The sequence below is a fragment of the Polypterus senegalus genome, chromosome 10 (assembly GCF_016835505.1).
Source record: "Polypterus senegalus isolate Bchr_013 chromosome 10, ASM1683550v1, whole genome shotgun sequence".
Classification (NCBI taxonomy): domain Eukaryota; kingdom Metazoa; phylum Chordata; class Cladistia; order Polypteriformes; family Polypteridae; genus Polypterus; species Polypterus senegalus.
Window position 1 is genome coordinate 133142337 of NC_053163.1, and position 24923 is coordinate 133167259.

At 39.5% G+C, this 24923-nt stretch overlaps 1 protein-coding gene across 1 annotated transcript; it reads right to left on the bottom strand.

Annotated features, from left to right (window-relative positions):
* Positions 1–24771, bottom strand: LOC120537631 (phospholipid hydroperoxide glutathione peroxidase-like). The gene is made up of 7 exons (XM_039766705.1): positions 24651–24771; positions 11035–11129; positions 8856–9000; positions 2477–2628; positions 2328–2352; positions 1292–1351; positions 1–292 (listed from the first exon to the last, which is right to left on the bottom strand). Exons 1-7 carry the CDS (start codon positions 24717–24719, stop codon positions 260–262), a joined length of 579 nt encoding a protein of 192 aa, XP_039622639.1. The 5' UTR covers positions 24720–24771; the 3' UTR covers positions 1–259.
* Positions 24772–24923: the final 152 nt, after the last annotated feature.

The following is a 24923-nucleotide window of genomic DNA, read 5'->3' on the forward strand; positions in this document are numbered from 1 at the left end:
CCGATTTTAAATACTAGAAGCACATTTTTTATTGGTTAATGAAAAAGCTGCCAGCTGCCTCCCCGCTGGAAGACCAAAGCTCAGCAATGGGTGTTCCTCCCAGTTAGCTGCACGCTTGCTTTCATCAGGTCTACCTACCCTGACCAAACCAGGTTTTCTAGGTAGGCCGTCATAAGTCTGGGGTTTGGAAACACAAATTGCAAGCTGAATCTTCTCAGGAGGAGGAAGAGGAGACATTGGTCCAAGGGCTTGGGGTGCTCTACAAGTAATCAGGAAGATCCTTCTCGATAACCTGGAAAGAAAAAGAAGCATGTCAAATCAAAAAAAAAAGTCACAAACAAGGTGGTCACACGTTAAACTAGGGACATGCTTACTGACTTACAACAGAAGTAGGTAACTAACATGCACAAGAGGGAGGCTTTCATGTAAAGTGTTACAGCTGGTCAGCATGGCAGTGCAAGGGGTTAGCACTGGTGCCTCACAAAGTGAACATCCTGGATTTGAACCCTGAGCCCAGTCGTTATTAAAGCAAAAAGCAAATACAATGGCTAAATGAGCTAATACGGGTTATTTCCTTTATATATTCATAAAATATGTATTCTAGGTGAAAAGAAGAATAGGAGACTAAAGTACTGAATACTAGCTTTTATTTTTAGGCAATGTTTTATATATAACAAATATTGATTAACTTTGAGTTTAGTTCTCTAAATCTCTTATTGGGACAAATGACTGACAGGCGATTCTTATTGCTCAGGTGTCCACATAAGAGCTCAGAGAGTGGAGAGTTGGCTAAAACAAGAAGCCATAACGGCTGAGGAGATCAATGGACTGCAGGTTTAGGACAGCTTTGCATGTGAGGGGTATGCAGTCAAACATCACCTTTATTTACACACTCCACCACACTTAATTTTGCTTTAGCAGGAACTGGGGGACTAATCACAACAAATGCCATTTTCCCCACCAATATTTTTATATTACATGCAAAGCACTGCCCAGAAATGGTGGACATTCTGTACTTCAGACACACAACCTTTTCAATCAGAATACAAGTTTTTTTTGGATATATAGCAAGAATATCCCACATTACCCAATTTCTTCAGTATTTTTGCTTCTCACTGTATGTGGAGTTTTCAAAGTTCTTCCTCTGGATGTGTGAGGGTTTCCTTCACATCCCAGAGATGTCTGTATTAAGTTGACTGGCATCTGTAAACGGTGTATATTATGGATGTATGTAGGAGTGGTTCATGTCAGGAAAAGAAAAGAAGCATTCCGTAACGCAGTGACTACTTACAATTGGGTCATCCATGGGAGAAAATCTTTTCACAACTTTGCCTTCCCGGTCAATAAGGAACTTTATATATTAAAGAAAAAAGAAAAAAATAAAATTACTTAAGCCTGTTAGGACCACTTTCAGGAGAAAGTTCAGAATGCCTTCTACAGGCATTTTTGCAGCACACCACACTATAGCATTTTTAACATTCATTTGAATGAGGTTTATTTGTATATCTGGATGTGTGGTCAAGTAAACAAGTGGAGAATAGACAACTCTGTCAAAGCAATTCTACTTACATTAGGATAGTAACTACTATTCCACTGCATCAAAACATTGTGTAGATAAGATGGAAGAGGGAAGTCGAAGAGTGGCGATATATACAGGTATGCAAGCATCTGAATTTCAGGGACTCTGAACTAGGATAATTAGTGTATGGGTACAGTGTGTGTGTCATTTTTCTCAATCTATTCATGACAAACCTTCCTGGTGTTCTGCCTGGTACTCATGTGCTGTCTGTTAGGCTTCAGCACCCCAAAACACTGGACTGGATTAAGAGGGTTTGAGAATGTTACTGGGTATTGTTAGACAGAACTGTGCAAATGTAATGAGACAGTTAAGGGGCACAAAGCACAAGACTGGGCTGCACACAAAATATTCCTGCCACACTTGGCTACTTTTGTTCCATAAGCCCAAATCTGCGAGTCTAAGCAAGATGAATTGATTACCCAGGTCATATTACTCTACCAACACTCACTTGAACTCTGCTAAGTCGGTCATATTCATAATACATAAATAAAAATAATTTAAATCCTGCCTTTTTGTTTATTCTAATAGGCTGAATTTTTTGGGGATTGGGCGCTGGGGAGCAGTGGAGTGCTAAAACTACAGCACCCAACATTATGATAAGAGTGAGGAAATTCGAGACATTTTGTTAAGGCCTACAAAATAAAGAACATAAAGACAAGAGCAGAATTACTCTGGACCATTACGCAACAAAACATGTCACCACCCAGAAATACCTTGGCCATTGTAGAACTAAACAAAAGATGTTTACCTTTGTAAAATTCCACTTGATGTTGCTAATCCATGATTTGGTGAGGGTTGGGAAGAGGATTAAGAAAAAGAGAAATAGAATAAATTAAAGATGAGCATTCTTAAAGATTTGGCTATTTATTTGTGCAGTTGCTTTGACCAAACACTTACTTTCCTAAGGTTCCTTTCCCCTTTGGCTGCTCCTTCATCCACCTCCACAAGGGATGAGCATACTGTCCATTTACATCTATCTTACAGAATAGATCAAACTCTGCGCCATAAGATTTGGCAAATTTTTTAATTTCGTCTTCATCTCCAGGCTCCTGCCACAGAAAAATTAAACCGGTTAACGAAAAATGAAAATAAAAATAAATAAAATTGAAAGGTTTAGCTAAGACAACAGCTTTAGTTCAGGCCACTGACCCTCTGCTCACATTTTAATCAGTCAGTAACACAGGATGTGGCCCTACAGTGGCTGCAGGTTTTCACTGCTATTAGACTTTTAATGTGCCTTTAAATTAACACAGAAAACCAAATAAGTGCATCAGCTGGGTAGGAGCTCCAAACTTCTTTTAAGGTTTGTTCAATTACAATGCATTACAACTTACAGCACAATGAACATTTGCAATGAACAATAATTACTAAAACAAAAATGTAATAGCAATAAAATACAAAAGAATTAAGAAAATGCATTGAGTCACTGCTATGCACAGTTTTCATACATGTGATGCCAATTTTCAGTGTTTCACAATTCAAATCTCTTTTGGACACAAATGACAGCAAGGAATTTTTTTAATTCATACCGTGGTAGATTTTAATGAACACAATTAAAAAAAAAAAAAAAATCTATAAGGATGGAATGTAAATGATGGAACACTGTGGATAGGACTATAGGATAATTAAAAAAAGCCAACCTGAACAAATTGCACACATCTGATGCTGTGCGTGTGGCGATTTGCTATCAATCCTAAATGTTTTGTTTTTCCTCCCACCAAGTTTCAAAGGTATTATTTCCCCTTAGTAACAAAAAAAATTATAGTGTCTATGTTGCATCTGTGTGTTTCCAGTTTGTAAAATGTTTGTCAAGTTTCTTCAAGAGTTGAAAAATCCCAAAGCTCCAGGGGCCTCATGTATAAACGGTGCGTACGCACAGAAATGTTGCGCAAGAACTTTTCCACGTTCAAATCGCGATGCATAAAACCTACACTTGGTATAAAGCCACGCACTTTTCCACGGTACCTCATACCTTGTCGTATGCAAGTTCTCTGCTCGGTTTTGCAGACTGGCGGCACCCAGTGTAAAAGCAATGCTACTGTTCCTGTGTGTTTACTCCTTATTTTCCTGACGTGGCTTTATAAATACAGTACACAAACTAACCGCATATCGTTTATTAGTGTAATGCATCTGATTGTAATTAACTTGAAACAATATAATGGTCCAGGGAATAGCCATAGTATTCCAAATACCAGAACTGCTTTAGCGTTATTCTCACTGCACCTTCGTCTTCTTTCAGCTACTCCCGTTAGGAGTTGCCACAGCGGATCATCTTTTTCCATATTACTGTCACTGCAGCACTCGGAGTATTTATATATTTTATATTGTATCTGAGTGTATCCGAGTGTGAATCACAGCAGCAGCTGATCGGAAAGAGAATTATCGGTATACAGCATCAGGCACACGCTACCTCAAAAAACTATTTGCCCCCCTCCTGATTTCTTATTCTTTTGCATGTTTGTCACACAAAACGTTTCTGATCATCAAACACATTTAACCATTAGTCAAATATAACACAAGTAAACACAAAATGCAGTTTTTAAAATGATGGTTTTTATTATTTAGGGAGAAAAATCCAAACCTACATGGCCCTGTGTGAAAAAGTAATTGCCCCCTTGTTAAAAAATAACCTAACTGTGGTGTATTACACCTGAGTTCAATTTCCGTAGCCACCCCCAGGCCTGATTACTGCACACCTGTTTCAATCAAGAAATCACTTAAATAGGAGCTGCCTGACACAGAGAAGTAGACCAAAAGCACCTCAAAAGCTAGACATCATGCCAAGATCCAAAGAAATTCAGGAACAAATGAGAACAGAAGTAATTGAGATCTATCAGTCTGGTAAAGGTTATAAAGCCATTTCTAAAGCTTTGGGACTCCAGCGAACCACAGTGAGAGCCATTATCCACAAATGGCAAAAACATGGAACAGTGGTGAACCTTCCCAGGAGTGGCCGGCCGACCAAAATTACCCCAAGAGCGCAGAGACGACTCATCCGAGAGGTCACAAAGACCCCAGGACAACGTCTAAAGAACTGCAGGCCTCACTTGCCTCAATTAAGGTCAGTGTTCACGACTCCACCATAAGAAAGAGACTGGGCAAAAACAGCCTGCATGGCAGATTTCCAAGACGCAAACCACTGTTAAGCAAAAAGAACATTAGGGCTCGTCTCAATTTTGCTAAGAAACATCTCAATGATTGCCAAGACTTTTGGGAAAATACCCTGTGGACTGATGAGACAAAAGTTGAACTTTTTGGCAGGCAAATGTCCCGTTACATCTGGCGTAAAAGGAACACAGCATTTCAGAAAAGAACGTCATACCAACAGTAAAATATGGTGGTGGTAGTGTGATGGTCTGGGGTTGTTTTGCTGCTTCAGGACCTGGAAGGCTTGCTGTTATAGATGGAACCATGAATTCTACTGTCTACCAAAAATCCTGAAGGAGAATGTACCGCAATCTGTTCGTCACACTCAAACTGAAGCGATCTTGGTGCTGCAACAGGACAATGTCCCAAAACACACCAGCAAATCCACCTCTGAATGGCTGAAGAAAAACAAAATGAAGACTTTGGAGTGGCCTAGTCAAAGTCCTGACCTGAATCCAATTGAGATGCTATAGCATTACCTTAAAAAGGCGGTTCATGCTAGAAGACCCTCAAATAAAGCTGAATTACAACAATTCTGCAAAGATGAGTGGGCCAAAATTCCTCCAGAGCGCTGTAAAAAAGACTCATTGCAAGTTATCGCAAACGCTTGATTGCAGTTATTGCTGCTAAGGGTGGCCCAACCAGTTATTAGGTTCAGGGGGCAATTACTTTTTCACACAGGGCCATGTAGGTTTGGATTTTTTCTCCCTAAATAAAAACTATCATTTAAAAACTGCATTTTGTGTTTACTTGTGTTATATTTGACTAAAGGTTAAATGTGTTTGATGATCAGAAACATTTTGTGTGACAAACATGCAAAAGAGATTTGCATATTCAAAGAGGTGTAATTCTGGGAAGAGTTGGGGCGTTACATAAAGTGCGTGCACGAGCGTTACTTTTCACGCTGATCGGGATTTATGTAGCGGAAGAACGTGGAAGTTGGAGTACGCACAGATTCCTGCATCTGGATTTTTCTGTGCGTAAGCACATTTCGGCTTTTGTGCTTACGCCATGTTATAGTGTGAGTTCTACGCACGGCGTTATACATGAGTCCCCTGCTCATCACACCTCTTCCTCCTTAGAGTGATCTAGTCACAAATAGTGAAATCTAAGAGCAATGATTGGACTGATCACTCAAACACCCCATGACTATCTACTATGGAATGCAGTGTCATATGAATGGAATAAAAGGTAGCGGACTAGCTCATAGAGAATCGGAGTTATATGAATAGACTTAACATACTGTACTACATTGACTCATGAAGAACACAAGTTGTGACTGGGCAGACAACCCAAGTTAGTCATGCAACTGAAACAAACCCTGGGTCATCTTGCCAAGAATTTAATCATACGAATAAACTGGACACGATGAGCTTATTTAAACAAACACAATAAGCCAACTCATGTAGATTCCAACAGCCATACAGCTGGACCAGAATCAGCAAGTTTACTCATTGAGAATCTAACAGTTCATGTAAACGTAGTCAAGAGACTAGACTGAAACCATTGGGCTAATTTGTGAAGAAAACAAGAATGATGTTATTGAACATGCCGTGACAACTTGAATGAAATTAATTCCTATTTGAATAAAGCAAACATGATGGGGCTAATTTGTGCAGAACCCAATACTCATGTGTCACCTGAGCATATCAGACAACCCATGTGACTGGGCTGACAAGAGTGGCTTGTGACTAAACTGAAAGCTTGGTTTGACTCAGCACAACAACAACTCTTCAGGTTTTCCAAATGACGGAATATAGTGGATTGACTTGGAAATTGGACAGGGTTGCACAGTAATGAAAGCTCAGCAAGTATGTGCGAGTCAGGCCTCAAGCAGGGCTCTAGACTAACTTTTTGCACAAAAGTTACGTGCACCCAAATTTTCAACCGCATCACATTTAACACCACAGTTTTACACGTTCACTTTATTTATTTGTTTGTTTTTTTTTTTTTATATAAAATCGCTGTCCATATAGGCAATATTGACTTGTAAATGATTAACTAACAATCTGGTCAATATAAAGTTCTTTATTTAAAGGCAAGCACAATTCTACAAAAAAGGTAACTTACTGAAAAAGTGTTGGTGCTTAAAGTGCTTTACTGAGCTGAAATTTAAACTTAAAAAATCTCAAGATAAATTAACTAAAAAGAAAATCTAAATTAAGTGTTTTAAGGGCTTCAAACTGAACATCTCATGGCTCAATGTCTTATAGACTATCCTCCATTGCAGTCACATGCCCCTCGGATGGCCAACTCCTGTAGTTTGGCCTTCTTGATCTTTGGCCTTGACTAAACCAGCTGGCCACACTCTCTAGCATCAAAATCTTCCAGACTTGGGCATGAGCATGCTCGACCTCAATGTGTCCAATAAGTATATTCACCAGTCTTCCTCTCCGCAAGATACGACTATACACAATGACGCATTCCTTTGTGGCGATATCTGTGTCTCCGTCGATCAGGAATGCCATGTACGCACTGTTCGCAATTTGCACAGATGTCTTTTTTTCAATGTATCTGTGATGACTCCTATAAATTGGGCGCGATATCATTGCTGTACGTCGGGTTTACGTTCAAGCCATTTTTCTTCATAAGAATTATTTCGGACTTGAATTTAGTGAAGGGAAGTTCTTCTTTTGCAATATTGTAGGCAACGTTAAACTTAATTATCATCTCGGCCTCGTCTGATGATCTGTTTGCTGCTGCCTGCCGCTGAAAGGCAGTGGGGAGAGGGGACACTTGAGCAGTGCATTTATCGCGGCATGTAATGTGTTTTATAGATGCATTGTGCTTTTTCAGCGTTTCAATTCTAAATGTATTAGAACCAGTCACAAATGCACTACTGCCGGCCATGGTCTTCCCACACTCTTTACAGTAAATACAGTGCATTATATTATCAGCTTTACTGTATCTTAGCCAGGGAAACTGGTCAAGCCACTCTTTTCGAAATGTATACACTTTACCCCTTTTAATTTCAGTGGGCTCGGACTCCATCGTATGTGGCTCATTATCTAATGCCGTCTCCGGACCAGGGCTTGCTATAACTTGGGAGGTTGATGGCTCCGTGTCAGAGCATTGGTTATGAATTTTGGACGGATCAGGCCCTAACTTAACATTCTTAACGAAAAAGCTGTCAATCGTTCTTTTCATCTTCTCTCATAATCCGCGGCTACATCCACTGTTTACCTGATGGGCTACTCACCTCTCTGTCTGACTGCATCACATGCATTTTCAAACGTACACACACGTACAGGAATATCTGGACCACGGTCAATCGGGGCCACCCTTCACTATCTCTGATTGGTTTAGACCACGACAGGGAGACTTTAAGAGTCACGGAGTTTCGTTTTTTTCCCCCTCGAACGGCTGGTCGCACTGGTGCAACCTTTGATTTTTTTTTAGTCGCACCATTGAGAAATTAGGTCGCACGCGAGAGCCCTGTCAAGGTGTAGTTCAACCAAACTATACAATTTATATAAAGGGGCGGAGGTTCAGGTTAGGCTTAGGTTTAGGTTTAGAGAACCATATACACACTGGAGTCCTTTCCAGTCACATAAGACATTTTGTTGAGCCATGTGTTGTGGTGTTCTGCTAGCAAAATGGCTGCAATTATTTATGGCAACTATAATAATTCTTAATTCTTTGCATTTATATAGCGCTTTTCTCACTACTCAAAGCGCTCAGCAATTGCAGGTTAAGGGCCTTGCTCAAGGGCCCGACAGTGCAGAGTTCCTAATGGCATTTATGGGATTCAAACCAGTAACCTTTCGACTGCCAGTGCAGATCCCTAGCCTCAGAGCCTGCAATCTCAATCTGTCAGAGACAGAAACCATATTAAGTAAATTATGCAAAATGTCACATTTTTTTTTTTTTAAAATATGTACTCCACTACTCTACAGGGATATTAAGTAATATAATATTTCTAATTGTTTCACCAAGATTCCCGTTATTGGAAACTAGGCAGAAGAGGATTTCGCTAGGGCAGGCTTTTGCAATGTCAAAATTACATTAAACAGGTTTGAGAAAGTTACTAGCTAAACAGACCATACATGTGAAGAATTCAGCAGCTCAGGCCACATCATCCCCTTCGGTCCAAAGAGCATGTAGTATTAAATATAATTGAATCACTTACCTGTTTCCCAAACTGGTTACAGGGGAAGCCCAGGATTCGTAAACCTCTTTCAGCATACGTGGCGTGCAACTGTGTAAGCTGAGTATAGTTTACTGGAGTCTTTCCTCATTTGGAAGCAACATTAGTGATAATGCAAACGTAGCCCCTGCAGAGATAGAAAAGAAACGGGTGGTAGAAGTATGAGAAACACAGAAGGGTGAAAACTAAGAACTAACAGTTACAACTTTAAAGCTGCGGGCAACATACACCATTTCTGAAAATGCTTACTTCCAAGCTCTAGGTGAGTTTAGCCATTCCTGGTAGAGTATTGAAGCACTTTTTACCATAAATAAATTTGATAAATGATTTACAATCAGAAACTTAAAAATAGCTACTGATTATTAGGGGTGTGCGATATTGGGGGATATTTTCTGGGACTTTGACGATAACGATAATTTCAAGATAATGTATTTGAAATTATATTGAATTACATGTTTGTCATCTATAGCTTTACTTATCAGGTCTTTTTGTATTTTTAAACGTCTTAATAAAGAAGATCAATTTAACTTAAACTGCATTTTGTAGAGGAACCCCAAATTACTCACCAATCACAATATGAAGCCTATGCCCAAAACAAGGTAGCCTCTTCCAGTTATTAATCCGTAGGGCACCGACAACGTTAGCCCCACGGTCTGTTTTTAAGCAAACCATGCAGTCTTCTTGCAGTGACCATGATGCCAGCGCATCTTTCAGACCTTGCGCAATGATGTCGCCAGTGTGATCTTGTGGGAAGTGGGATGTTAGCAAGCAGAAGCTTTGCAGTTGCCAGTTTTCTTCAATGAAATGCACCGTCAGGGAAAGGTATGGCTCGGATGTTTGTCTTGACCATAAATCCGTTGTGGCAAAATGTGAAACCTTTTGCAGTTTGTGTGTCAGAGTTTGGCGACACGAATCATACAACTTAGGCAGAGCTGTTTGACTGAAATATTTTCGGCCAGGCAGTGTGTACCTTGGGTCTACAGTATTCAAAAGTTGTTTAAAACCATCTCTCTCAACCACTTGAATTGGCACCTTATCTTTTGCGATGTAATTGGTGACGGCATTTGTTATGTCATGCCATCTGTTGCTTTTCTTGTCGTAGGGCACTTTTTTGCAGAATGAGTCCGCTAAAGTTTGCCGAGTGTGATTTTGTGCCAGTACCTTGGTTACTTTAGACTTGTGCTGGACAGTTGACTCCTTAAGCTTTTCGTATTCTGTACGGTGGTTAGTTTGCAAATGGTGAAACAAGTTAGTTGTTGAGCTGTCTTTAACAGCAACCGATTTACCACATAGTGTGCAGATTGCCGTCTTTTGAGCAACATCAGTCTTTTCAAAACCAAACCACTGCCATGCGAGCGAGAATGAACCACGTCTAGCAATTAAAGCCGACGACGTAGATGGCGAGGCTGTTTTATCATCTGGTGCGGTTTGTTCACTCATTTTGAGGCAGGGAGCGATGCTAACTTGCGGCTTGCTGGACGTGCACGCCTATGCAACTCGCTTTGTGCTCGCGCAGTGGTCTATACTGTTGCATTAGTGAATGAACACTTTATTGCAAAGCAAGTTATGTACTCGATAATTTAATCTTGCACATCGTTAAAACGGCAATTAAGATATGATCGTACATGATGTAAATCGCACACACCTACTGATTATAAAAGCTGTTACCTGTATAATCATTCACTAAGGTGACTACAATATTTGCCAGTTCAGGAATCTCCAGTAAATTCCACAAGGTAGGTGGCGGCTTTCAAACTAAACACAAAAGCGTTCCTCATACAGAGCTGCAGCCAAACTGATCACAGACTCTGCAGAAACCATGTCTTCTTACTTTAAGCCCTAAAACCTACAAACTTTCGACTCTCCTTTCTCTTCGCTAAAGCTTCTTCCCAGTATCTCCATCCTGTAACTGTGACCAGTGCCGTTTGTACACATACTCAGATAGGATATGCTCCATCATTTTATTTTCATTATACTTGCAGGAACAATCTTCAGATCCCTTCAACTCCTACTAAACAGCAGCTGAAAGCATTTAAATTTGAAACCTTGAACATTTCTTCATGTATATCATATCCCACTCCCATGAAGCCCGTTTATCTCTTAAAAGCATCCCAGTAGCAGCATCCTTTAGCAGTGGCCTGGACAGCATCATGAAGCTTACCTGTACTTCTCCAATGAGACCTCGTTCCCATCAATGTCTTTTGCGGAGAACTCATAAATGTCCTTGGCGTTCTGCCAGTCTTCAACTTGTGCGCACTGCAGGAGACAAAAATAAATAAGTGAATGAATGTGAAATCTGGATATGCATGGCAACAGACTGACTCAAGTATAGAACATGTCAGTGGACACCCATCAGGCAAGAATAAGCACCCACACAGAACAGAATGGCAGGTCACCAAGGTGTTTTTTTTAAAAAGTAAAAAACATTTCTGATTGACAAGAAAGGTAATCTTTCCCATTTCTCAGCACACAGCAATGGGCATAACTCAAGTTTCTGCAGAAAGAAATTAACTTTCCATCTCCAAACTCGAGAAGATGACACTGCCCACTTAAAATGTATTCTGGAATATCCTGCATAGGTTTAAATCAGCACTGTGAAGGCAAAAAAAAGCCCACCATGTAAAATCGTACCATGGTGGTGACCAGTTGTTTTAAAATGGCAAAGAAAAATAGGAGAAAGAAAAAAAAAATGCAATCCACGGAAGCATCTTACTATAAATTGTACTATTAAAGAATCAAGCAAATGATTGAATTGAACTGGATTGCTGGCAACATGCTGCCTGTGCTTGGGAAAGCAGATCATGACCTGGTTCTGCTTCAGCCTCACTACAAACCAAGAGTGAGGGAGCTACCTACAACCACACACTCGTTCAGGAAGTGGTCCCCTGAGGCAAACCAGGCACTGAGAGACTGCGATATCCTGCAGGGATCACATAGTGAGAACATTGAGGAGGTTGTTGACATACATACACAGGTGCCGGTCATAAAATTAGAATATCATGACAAAGTTGATTTATATCAGTAATTCCATTCAAAAATTGAAACTTGTATATTAGATTCATTCATTACACACAGACTGATGTATTTCAAATGTTTATTTCTTTTAATTTTGATGATTATAACTGACAACTAATGAAAGTCCCAAATTCAGTATCTCAGAAAATTAGAATATCAATTAAGACCAATGCAAAAAAAGGATTTTTAGAAATGTTGGCCAACTGAAAGGTATGAACATGTACAACACTCAATATTTAGTTGGGGCTCCTTTGGCCTGGATTACTGCAGCAATGCGGCGTGGCATGGAGTCGATCAGTCTGTGGCACTGCTCAGGTGTTATGAGAGCCCATGTTGCTCTGATAGTGGCCTTCAGCTCTTCTGAATTGTTGGGTCTGGCGTATTGCATCTTCCTCTTCACAATACCCCATAGATTTTCTATGGGGTTAAGGTCAGGCAAGTTTGCTGGCCAATCAAGAACAGGGATACCATGGTCCTTAAACCAGGTACTGGTAGCTTTGGCACTTTGTGCAGGTGCCAGGTCCTGTTGGAAAATGAAATCTGCATCTCCATAAAGTTCATCAGCAGCAGGAAGCATGAAGTGCTCTAAAACTTCCTGGTAGATGGCTGCGTTGACCTTGGACCTCAGAAAACACAATGGACCAACACCAGCAGATGACATGGCACCCCAAACCATCACTGACTGTGGAAACTTTACACTGGACCTCAAGCAACGTGGATTCTGTGCCTCTCCTCTCTTCCTCCAGACTCTGGGACCTTGATTTCCAAAGGAAATGCAAAATTTACTTTCATCAGAGAACATAACTTTGGACCACTCAGCAGCAGTTTTGTCTTTAGCCCAGGCCAGTGGCTTGACACAAGGAGTGCGACAGCTGAAACCCATGTCTTGCATACATCTGTGTGTGGTGGTTCTTGAAGCACTGACTCCAGCTGCAGTCCACTCTTTGTGAATCTCCCCCACAGTTTTGTTTCACAATCCTCTCCAGGGTGTGGTTATCCCTATTGCTTGTACACTTTTTTCTACCACATCTTGTCCTTCCCTTCGCCTCTCTATTAATGTGCTTGGACACAGAGCTCTGTGAACAGCCAGCCTCTTTAGCAATGACCTTTTGTGTCTTGCCCTCCTTGTGCAAGGTGTCAATGGTCGTCTTTTGGACAACTGTCAAGTCAGCAGTCTTCTCCATGATTGTGTAGCCTACAGAACTACTGTAGACAGAGACCATTTAAAGGCTTTTGCAGGTGTTTGGAGTTAATTAGCTGATTAGAGTGTGGCACCAGGTGTCTTCAATATTGAACCTTTTCACAATATTCTAATTTTCCAAGATACCAAATTTGGGACTTTCATTAGTTGTCAAGTTATAATCATCAAAATTAAAAGAAATAAACATTAGAAATACATCAGTCTGTGTGTAATGAATGAATCTAATATACAAGTTTCACTTTTTGAATGGAATTACTGAAATAAATCAACTTTGGATAGAGATAGATAGATACACACACAGTATTTTACATACATAGACACACACACACTTTACATGGCAGATGCCAGTTTGCAAGACTCAAGGTCTGGAGCACCACAAGAACAGTCCTATCTCCTTTCCTATTCACTCTGTACACTTCAAACTATAAAACCATACCATCAGGTCATGTAATCTGCAGACACAAAGGGTTGAGACAGAGGATGGAGGTGGAAAACTTTGTGTGTTAACATCAGCAAATCTAGATAGAACGGTTATTGGTTTTCACCACACCAAAGAGCCTCTACGCCCGTTCAATGTTCAAGGAGTGGATCTGGAGGTGGTACCCTGCATTGAGTACTTGACAGTCCACATCAATGACAGGTTGGACTGGTTTAGTAACACAGAGAGCAGACTCGTCTTAACATGAAAGGTTCACGGTCTTCTAAAGAATGTCACTATCCATATATTCTGCAGCTCTGGGAGAGCTAGGGCAGTTTCCTATGCTAAGGTGTGCTGGGCTGGCAACACTTCAAGAGAATGCCCACTGAATCAACATGCACATCCCAAAGTCTGGAATGTTTGTAATTTAAGCCATAGGGGAGAGTTTTGGTCTGTGTAAGAGCGTGTTCCTATACAGCATGAAGCTGCTTCAGACCAAGTCTTAGCCCTATCACACCCTGACCAAATACAGGACTAAGAAGGGCATATAAACTATCACTTGACATCCATTTTTTTCTGGTTTTGAATGGTATAAAAGATTTATATAACTCTGAAGCCACCCCATCGCCATACAGTAATTCATTGTCTTTTGTGTTTGGGCCTTCTGGATAATCTGGGGCAAACACTGCTACGGCACTGGATGCTTCTTTAAACAACTTCTTCAGTAAAGGATCAAGAGATGAAAATATGCCAATGTGTGATGAAAGGACATTTCTCCATCTATGCACGCAATTATGACCTTAAAATGTAATCAGCTAGAGCACAATGCTGGGGGCCGGTTAGCTAATGGGCTAAACCAGAGATTAAATTAGCTGCTGACTTGCCTCATCCTGAGGACTTTGGTAAGGATTCTCTCAAGGGCAGCTCAAGAGGAAGCTGTGAGAAAGGAAGCTCTGTGGATTAGCTCAAAATCCTAAGGACAAAGACTGGAAAAATTAATAACTGAGTTTTACTTCAGGCAATATAAACCCCTCTAGACAAAGGACAACATTGCTTTTTTGCTACATAAACAAACATTTTTTTGTAAAATGCATACAGTGTTGAAGAGCAGCTGTGAAAGTATCAAAAATAAAAAAAGCCCCGTTTAGATAACCACGCTGATATGGCCCAATTCCGATTTCAGTACATATCTGAAGCAGATTGGAATTTAGTATCAACACTCAAAAAGCACATGGTACCCATTTTTTAGGGATTGAATACAGGCCATCCTTGTATGTGCGTCTGAATTTTTTATTAATTCCTCATCACCCATATCCAACCGGAGTTTAAAAGGCAACACTGGATTTTCACTCAAGGATGCGACTTGATTGTCATTTTTGTGAACCATTCAACACTTTAAAAAGAGAGATACTGAGGCATGTACAGATATCGAATGTTAATAAGGTGCGAGTCAAAGTAGTCAAAAACACTGCTGTGCATCCAGATTCTTCTCCGATTGCATGTAGGTATTTTTGCTGAATTACTATATTTAGTAAATGGGTTACTTCAACAATTCTGAGTCAGGCATACAGAACTGGCACATAACTTTTACTATTGATCACAAATGAAAACACCACCACAAGAAGGCAAACTATTTTACAAATTTAAAGGAATACACCACCAAAATAGATTTTTTATAGGTTGGCTACTCCATGCATTTTATATGGATAACCAAGGAAAATCTGTAATCTTAAGTTTTCATGGAGAATGAAGATAAAAGTTTGATAGAACACCAGCCAGTGGTAATCAATGCCGTACGACAGGGGAAACAATACTAAAAATGTTCATGGAAGAGGTGGATAGGAAAGTCTCCTATTACTAGTGTCACAAAAGCTACATGTCAGTTATCTAGGTTGCTCAAAACATGCAAAATATATTATGCATTCGTTTTAATAAAAAAAAAAATGGACACGCATCACAAACAGAAAATGCAGTCCACATGGGATTGAGCTTTTGAATTGAACAGAGAGCTCTTGAACAGTGAATGAGGGGGTGAGGCAGAGGAGAAGGGTGTACATTGGCTGCTTTTAAGTTATTCACTGTTGTGTTGTTTGACATCAATCCGTCCATTTTTAAACCACCTTATCTAGGTCTGAATGCTGTAAAGTTATCTTTGCAGCCCTGTGTGCAAGGCAGGAACCAATCCTGGATGGGGCATCTGTCCATTGCAGGGCACACTTACTTACACCAGGCCTGTTTAGATTTGATAAACTGGACATACTCATTGTCTTCTGGGAGGAGAAATTCACCAATATGGGGAGACCCTTGCAAATCAATAGCCCTGGGGCCTCATGTATAAACGGTGCGTACGCACAGAAATGTTGCGTAAGAACTTCTCCACGTTCAAATCGCGATGTATAAAACCTACACTTGGCGTAAAGCCACGCACTTTTCCACGGTACCTTATGCCTTGTCGTACGCAAGTTCTCCGCTCGGTTTTGCAAACTGGCGGCACCCAGCGTCAAAGCAGTGCTACTGTTCTTGTGTGATTACTCATTATTTTCATGACGCAGCTTTATAAATACACAGAAACTAACCGCATATTGTTTATTAGTGTAATGCATCTGATTGTAATTAACTCGTAACAATATAATGGTCCAGGGAACAGCCATAGTATTCCAAATGCCATAACTGCTTTAGCGTTGTTACTCTCACTTCTTTCAGCTCCTCCCGTTAGGAGTTGCCACAGTGGATCATCTTTTTCCATATTTCTCTCACTGCACCACTCGGAGTATTTATATCACTGTATCTGAGTGTGAATCACAGCAGCAGCTGATCGGAAAGAGAATTATCGGTATACAGCTTTAAGGACACGCTGTCTCAGCCACGGCAAAACATTTTAAAGCCTTTCCTGTACGGACCTCGGTTCAGAAATAGTTTAATCCCAAGAACTTTAAATGCAGCCAATCAAGTGCTCCTTGTAGAACTGTTTGTACTTATAAGTACAATCACCTCACTGTAAACTTGCACTACAGTTATAATATTACACAACCTGAGCCACTTTATAAAGGGCGTATTTACATATGATGACGATATCATTTTTAAGGTGAAATGCAGCAAAATATGTTTGTTAAACTATACACATAAAACTAACTTCATTTAAATAATCTATAATCTATATTCTTCACTGGGAGTGTCTTTAAGGATAGAATAATTAAACATGTACAAAGAAGATATTTCAGTGGTCCTTAAACATTTTGAAGAATCGGCGCTAAGCTTACAGATGGCTTAACGTCTATTACAGAGCTGATTGTGTGGCGATCGATTACTTGGGGAAAGAAAAGCACTGACTGCAGTGACGGCTACGCCAATATATATAAAACAGAAAGATAAAATAACAACAGAGCCAAAAACGCAGCAACAAATTTCAGCAAAAGTTAAATGCTTGTGTCATGAGCACGAGGCGGCTAGTGTCTGCAACATTTTCACGTTGATCGGGATTTATGTAGCGGAAGAACGTGGAAGTTGGAGTACGCACAGATTCCTGCATCTGGATTTTTCTGTGCGTAAGCACATTTCGGCTTTTGTGCTTACGCCATGTTATAGTGCGAGTTCTACGCACGGCGTTATACATGAGGCCCCTGATCAGAAGCAGTGACTCTGAATCAAACTAACATGTTCTGTTAAGGGGGGGGGATTATAGCTTCAACGGGAACAAAAAATTACTATCTGCATCTGGAAAGATGACGGAGGGTCAAACTGTAATTGTATTTTTCCCCCCACCCCTTTTCCTCCCATTGCACTGTGCCCTAAAAGCTATGGCGTTCCTTTAAATTTTTCACTCCTTGTTCAGCCAAAGTACCCGGTCTTAAGTATTTCTCTCCCTTTAGCCAGGAGGCCATTCTCCTCACTATATGCCTTATTTCACAATTACCACTGCAAAAATTTAAGTATACCTAAACCTATTTGAACAAGTGTTCAAGAAACTCTTAACTATCATAATGCAAAACTTCAGTGGCCATATACACCTTGCTACTAGAAAAACATTCAGCATGAAGCTCTCTCCATAGCCACTGTGCTGTCTGGGTCATGTATGCATGCGTTTTTGGCTTGTTTAAGGTGTTTCCTTAGCCTGGTCTAATTAAATCGAGTCCACCAATCATATTTTTACTAGAGCACTATACCGTCTGACAGTCCATTCCAGAAATGATCATGCAGTTTACCCAAAAAAAGTTTGCTTTGTCAACTTTAAGGGGGCTCTGAATCCTGCTTACTTTGCTTGCCAACCCTCAGGATATCTCGTGGCTGAGCCGCTCGAAGGGCATTGGCCTCTGTTAGAGAAAATGATTGTATTTAAAAAGATTTGGTATATAGAAGAGTATGCAGGGTGTAGGAGGAAGACGGCTTGGTCCTTTGTTATCACAGATAGAAAATGAGTTACTTCAGTACTGTATTTCACTACAACTGTATTTTAAATGAATAACAAAGTAGTAAAAGTAAAAAAGTACAAGTAAAAAAGTACAAAATATCATTTTGGATCAAATTTTTAAGTGCCTTTCAGACAGCCTTGGCGTCACAAGCCCTCCTAACCCAATAACAGCTGTGTTTGGTGTTCTTCCAGATGGTTTTAAAGTGGAGGACGACAAAAACTGTGATTGCATTTCACTACACTTTTGGCACACAGACTTATTTTGCTAAACTGGAAGAATCCTAACTCTCCTCTTTTAAGTCAGTGGGAAACCGATGTTTTATACTATTTGAAATTGGAAAAATCTAATTTTCCGTTAGATCTGTACAGAACTTCTTCAAAACCTGGCAGGATCTAATCAATTTTAGAATAAGAAGGAGTAATTCTGCATTTCTTTTTCTTCTCCATTTATCTCTATTGCCCTATTAAAAACTCATCAATATAGGTATGCTTACAAGTTTTTAAGTATTACTCCGTTGGCCATGCTCTCTTTCTCAGGGATGGGGGTCGATTTGTTTCGATTCCTATTTTTTGTAAAAATTTATCTATTTGTATGGAATGATTACAATAAAATAAAAAAGTAAATAAAAATGAAACTACATTAATGCCTAGTCAAAAATATGTATCACTATCCCCCAACTTACACTCTATAAATGTTGCCTTTTGCATTTCTGTTTGTATATTGTTCAAGATATTTTTCACCTTATTATTTTTTTTGAACGATTCTCTTCATTCTTGATTATTATATGCAGCTCTTTTCTATTCATCTTTTTTTCCCACATTCATTATCAGCTCTTGCTGCTCTTTATCTATCAGAATCTAAAACTCAACATTCTTGAATACATAATTTGCTTTTCTGCCTTACCATTATAACCAACTGTTTTGAATGGGGGGGGATTTAGCACTGAGAGTGTCACAGAGTGGAACGGCAAGAGGATGTGTGCAGTAGGAGTAACGATTGGGTGAGCAGTGTGGAGGGGAGTGGTCAAGGCTGAATAATGTGGACATGACGGAAAACGTTTTTTATTATAATAGATCATTTTTAAGTGTATTTTGTAGTGATGACAAATTTGAGATAGTGTTTTCATAGAGAACAATGAAAGTTTGATACAAGACAGAACAAGAAAGAGAAGAATTAAACACCAAAATATTTTAGGGCGGAGGAGTAAGAAGGGATATTGCAGAAGCATTCAAGTTTGTTGGAAGAGTACAAGCCACTACCCTTTTACTATTCATTTGACTTCCTTGGAAATTTAAAATTCCTTTCACGTTGGCCCTTAGGCATTTTCTCCAATATAGCTAGTAATTATAGTTGTTTCCTACCCAGCGGCAACAACATGTACTGCTAAGAAGGTCAAATAGTTAAGTTAATTTCATTAATATTCACCAATTTACAGTACATCAAGGTTACCAATTTGCAAAGTCCAAGCTCAGTTATCACACATCACTGTGTTTCTCCTTCCACAAGACAATGTAGGTGTCAGGTTATTCATCACCTCCAAAACTGCCCTGGTGTGAGTAGTGTACCCTGCAATGGGCAGACCCTCCCTTCTACTAAGTGCTAAAAGGATAAGCCACAGCAGACTGACCTAGATAAGGGGGTTTAAAAATGGACAGATGGATTTCAAACAGTACAGCAGTGAATAATTTAAAAGCAGTTAGTGCACAGCCTTGTTCTGTGTGGACTCTCCTTTCTCAGCTAGCCATTCGTCTCATTTTTTCCTTAATTTTCACTTTTTTTCCATGCTCACTCAATGCATCATATAAGCTGTAGGAGAAAGTTACTTTGTACAGCATAAAACTTCACATCCAATTTGTTTTTATCGTTTGATAGTCAATTCAGTTAAATACAAGAGAATTCAGACATGCCAGACAAAGAAACAATACTTTAAAAGAAATACTTTGTATTAACACCCCCACCACAAACTGTTACCCTGATGTAAAAAGTGCTAATAAAATTAGCTGCAAAAATCACAACACAAAATAATGTACAATAAATAGTTTTGAAAATATACAGTAAGTTTAACTATAGGTTTGTGTGGGGCTAAAGCCTATCACAGCATTACTGGACACAAGAGCTAAACTTTAAAAAGGAGCTTTTAAATACAGCCATTTATTCATTTGATTTATTCCATTTTCAGGTCACACAAGAACTGACAATTGACCTGGGAGGACAGGGGCCCTTTTTACTAAATAAATAAATAATAAAAACAAAAGGATTAGAAATGTGGGCTGTTGCCCAAATCAACTCTTCAAAAAATTAATGAATTTAGAACATAAAGTACATTCACTCAGTTGGGAATATCAATTATTACAGAAAAGATTTCTCAGACTACTGCAAAATAAAAGGCACAACATAAACCTTCATTTTTAGAGAAGGACTCTCTCGGCATTCATTTCAATTGGATATTTTCCATTGGTAACACTGTGTTGTTATTGCATTTTGGCACTGAATTAACTTTCCTGCAATGAAAAGTGGCATCCTATACCAGGCAGCTTCCTTACTTATACCCACTGCTGCTGGGCTAAGACCCCTAACTGGATTGAGTGGGCTTGAGAATGATATGCTCCGTTACACAACATTTAAGACAACAAAACAGAAGCATCTCTAATGATCCATTGTTTTAAAAGCCCTGAAAGTGACACACCCTAAAAAGTAGCACTTTCTTTACCCTTTTATCAAATGATATCACCAGAACACACCAGTGAAAAGCACAAGTGTTACACAAATCTAACATTTAATCGAAAAACAAATAGGGCTCATTCAGTAAAAGAGCATCCATGTTTTGGCAAATAAAAAAAAATTGCAGCCATGCAGCACTAAAGATGTGTTTGACATGAGAGGGCTGTGTGTCTGCATAATTTTAATACAATTTTCATCTTGAAACCAATGCATTATCCTGTGCCATCCTTTGTTAAATGCTGCATTGCAGCTGAAAACTTTCCTTTATAAACCGTCACATTTTGAAGTGTGATATGACAAATGCTGCCATTTCCTAATGATCTTTGTAGGCACAGAAACATTAAATGATGAAAAACAAACAGCTTAGCAATCCATGCTGCACCAAACAAAAACATCTTATAAAACTCAGCTGCATTAAAAGCTAACCATTATTAAAAACCACCACATGTTTTTGTCCTAAACACTCAAATACTGTGGAGGTTCAAGAGATTTTTTTTAGAAACTTTGAAAACTAAATGTTGGAAAATAATGGCATGTTTTCACTAAAGGAAACAAAAATGAGACTTATCGCCAGTTTCTAGGTGCATTTCCATTATAAACTGAAACACTACAGGGTGTGTTACTTTACACTGACAATTTTAACCACAAGTAAGAAATATTTATCAATATACTTGCACACAGAAGAACTATGGAGTCGTGGGGGGAAAAAATGGACAACTCTATAAATGTGAAAAATTCCAACTCTCACTAACCATAGCTTTAATAAGTAATTTTAAGTTAATTGCCAAACAGTATTATACAGTAGCATTGCAAATTACAATGCCCACCCTTCATTTCTTACAGAATACAATAAATGAGTGCAAGCAGATTAAGAGGTCCAGGAGGGCTGGGATCTCACGGGACTCAACATAAATGGACATTATGACAGTCATGTAGGCTAGAATTGCCAAACAGCACTGATAAATGCGAGATGAGTTTCTAGCAAAAGTATTAAATGTTTCAACAATTTTTTTTTTTTTTTTAATCAAATTCAAAGTCTTACTTACATATTAAAAACCCAACCATAATGCCAGTACAGTACCCACCACCAATTCAAAGTAAGGCAAGGAAAGGAGATGAACTATTTGAGCTGTATTTAAAAGGCCCCCAGACAAACCAAATTAGGTTTCAAAAAGAAACAAGATGTGCTCCATGACAGCATTAAGCAGTGAAACAGCAAATGGTGTTGATCTTGTATGTGAAGATATTTCTTCATAAGATTTTTTTTTTTTAGCACAAACTCTTTGTGCAGCTTGCTCAATACATCACTAGCACAGCTACGAAATACAAGAGATTTGTTTTAAGTAAAATAAAAATCCTCTTAACATATTAAATATAAGTTAATTGAGGAATGGACAGACTTCACAAGAAATCAGTGTAGGGGTAGCAGTCAGAACAGAATTGACGTTTTTGAATATTTCTGAAGCACTTTGAGTATGTCAAAGGCGCTATACATATACTATTATTACTATTAATAAGATTTAAACAGAGAGGTCAAACATGCATTTAATATGCAGTACATACTCTCTGCAAATGGACTGGCACTCAAGGCCGCTTCACAACTGCAAAGTTCAAATCCCATTGCATCTTCTGCTCAACAGTCACTTCCACCTAGCATTGTGTAGGTGTCAACATTCTTGTGAAGGAATCAAGATAACACCAAGTTACATTTGCAGTTGACATATTAGTGTGTGAGGTGTGTTAGTTACTAAAGACTGACAGACAGAGTTGTAGTCCTACATTTTAAAGTACTTCACAGTGAGTCATAGAGTCATATTGGGTAAGAATTGTGAGTGCGAATCTACAAAAAAAAAAAGACTCCACAGCCCTTCTGAGGGGTCCTTAATCACAGTCCTGGAGGGCCACAGTGGCTGCAGGTTTTTGATCCAACTCAATTGCTTAATAAGACGCACTTATTGCTCAAGTAACCAAGTTCTGCTCCACTTTAGTTATCTTGCTCATTAAGAATTTGAACCCTTACTGCTTATTTTATTCTTAAACAGCTGCATTCTTGGTTTTTAATTGCTCCTAATTAGCAATAACATGAAAATGACAAATGTGAACAGCATTTCTCCATTTAGCTTGTTACCATTTACACCCATCTGTATTTATCATGCACTATTGGGTTTAATTAAATGCTGGGAAGGAAAGTGAAGGACTGAGAATTATTCATTTTAGCCTTCAAATCATTTGGATGATATCCTTAGAAAGGGGAAGAAAATCTAGGATATGGGAATTACCTGACATAGAGTTACTGCACTTACAGGGCATGAAATTAAATTATTGGCAAGAATGGCTTTCTAATTAAGTAACCGGGTTAGAACAAAAACCTGCAGCCACTGCAGCCCTCCAGGACTGTGATTAAGGACCCCCGCTACATACTATATAAGGAGAAAACGTTGAAAGTGTTAATTATTTCACTTGCAGTTTTGTGCTGCACGTAATAAGTGTCTTCCAGCTTTTTCGATAATTATGTACATATTATATCCTATATTATCAGAGACTGAAGTTCCCATGCCATGCTAAAGAATAATTCATTCAAATTACAAAAATTCCTGTCAGGTCATCTACAATACAGTGAACACGAAACTGTTTCACAAGAAAGCTATTCCTAAATCTGATGCTTCCTCTTAAAATTGTCAAGCAAAAAAATTGAAGTAAATAGTTTTATTTTTTTTTTTTTACAGCCTCCATAAGGAAATAGTCTCAACCACCTACGTTTTGGGTTCTGAGGGGTCAGAGCTTATCCAGGATGCACTGGAGACAGTGGATGGGGGGCCTTATCACCCCAACTCACAATCCAAAACACACACACACGCGCGCAGTGAATGGACCAGTCGAGCGTCTCCAATAAGCCTACCAAGCTCTCCCTTGAGATGCGGATGTTGTCCTTAACGCTTTGGACTTCAAACCCCGAGGTTGTGGGTTCAAATCCCACCACTGCCACTGTGTGACAACGAGCAAGTCTGCTTGTGCTCCGGAAGGAAAAACTAAAATAAAACCAACTGTATCTCAAAATGTTGCGAGTCGCGTTGGATAAAGGCGTCAGTCGAACAAGACGTAATTAATGTGGGGCTAAAACGACAGTTTATGGAAAGTATTTCTTGTGTATGTCACTCAAGCAGTTCCCAGTAGACACTGGCTTGTTATTTTAGCGAACGCCACCTGCGACACACCGTGTTTATTTAAAACCGCTATTAAATTATCAAGCACTTTTTGGTAACTTTATAATGTTTGGATTTGAGAGACCGTGACTCGCCCGTTAACCTGGCCGGCTTCTGGCTGCGAAGAACGGTCCGGAGCGAAAAAATGATGCACCTGTACTTCCCAATCTTCCCTCACGCTCACGGCGTGGGGGAGACAAGATGGAGGTGGAGGACAAACTTCACACTCTTTTAAGGAATCTTTAGCACTCTCGGCGCGATGCCTTACAAACCGAAGAGTCTACCGGATTGCTCAAACAATATTATAGGATCTTTCAGAAGTCGTTTTAAAGGTTACCGTATAAATAATTGTGATTAAATCTGCATGCGAGTCTGAGTCATAGTTGTCAAAACGGATTAACTTGACGTTATGCCTCCGCTAGAAGTTTGGGCATTTGATTCAAAATCGGAATCACACCCACATCCGTGAACTGCGTGTTCCTCTACAAGGTGCGGGAATCAAGAGAAACACATGCGCAAAAAAAAAAAAATCGAACAGGTCAACTTCTGCACTTACTAATTTCGGTTATCTCTATGCGTAAAGTTCCGGCTGAATTGATAAGAAAAAATCCATGACACAGCAAGTAAAACAAAATGCTCCCCATGGTCCGCATCACAGGGGTGGAACACCTCTTATATTTCGCCGGTTTCGTCTGCGGTATTAAACCCAATTGGCCCACGAGAAAAAAAGCGACAAAATATGAAAATCACATGGTCGTTATGTGCCATTATTCAGCTATAAAGTTTTCACAAAATTATTAACCAGCTTACCATAGCTCTGACAGTGCCTCGTGACGCCGCGAACCCCAGTAGTAAAGCTCGACTGAGAGCAAACCGCATAACCTCTCTTACGACATTAATGTACAAGTCCCACCTACTTGCGCATAAGGGAGGGCGGTCCTGTCGCCATTTTGGATCGCAGTGACTTATATTTTCGCGCAAAACTATATAGCGAGTACAGAACCTAGAGCCAAAATGGAATCGGCGCTGTTTCCTCTTGGCCTCTTTTAATTTTGTTAGTTCATTAGTTGCCTTATATGTCAA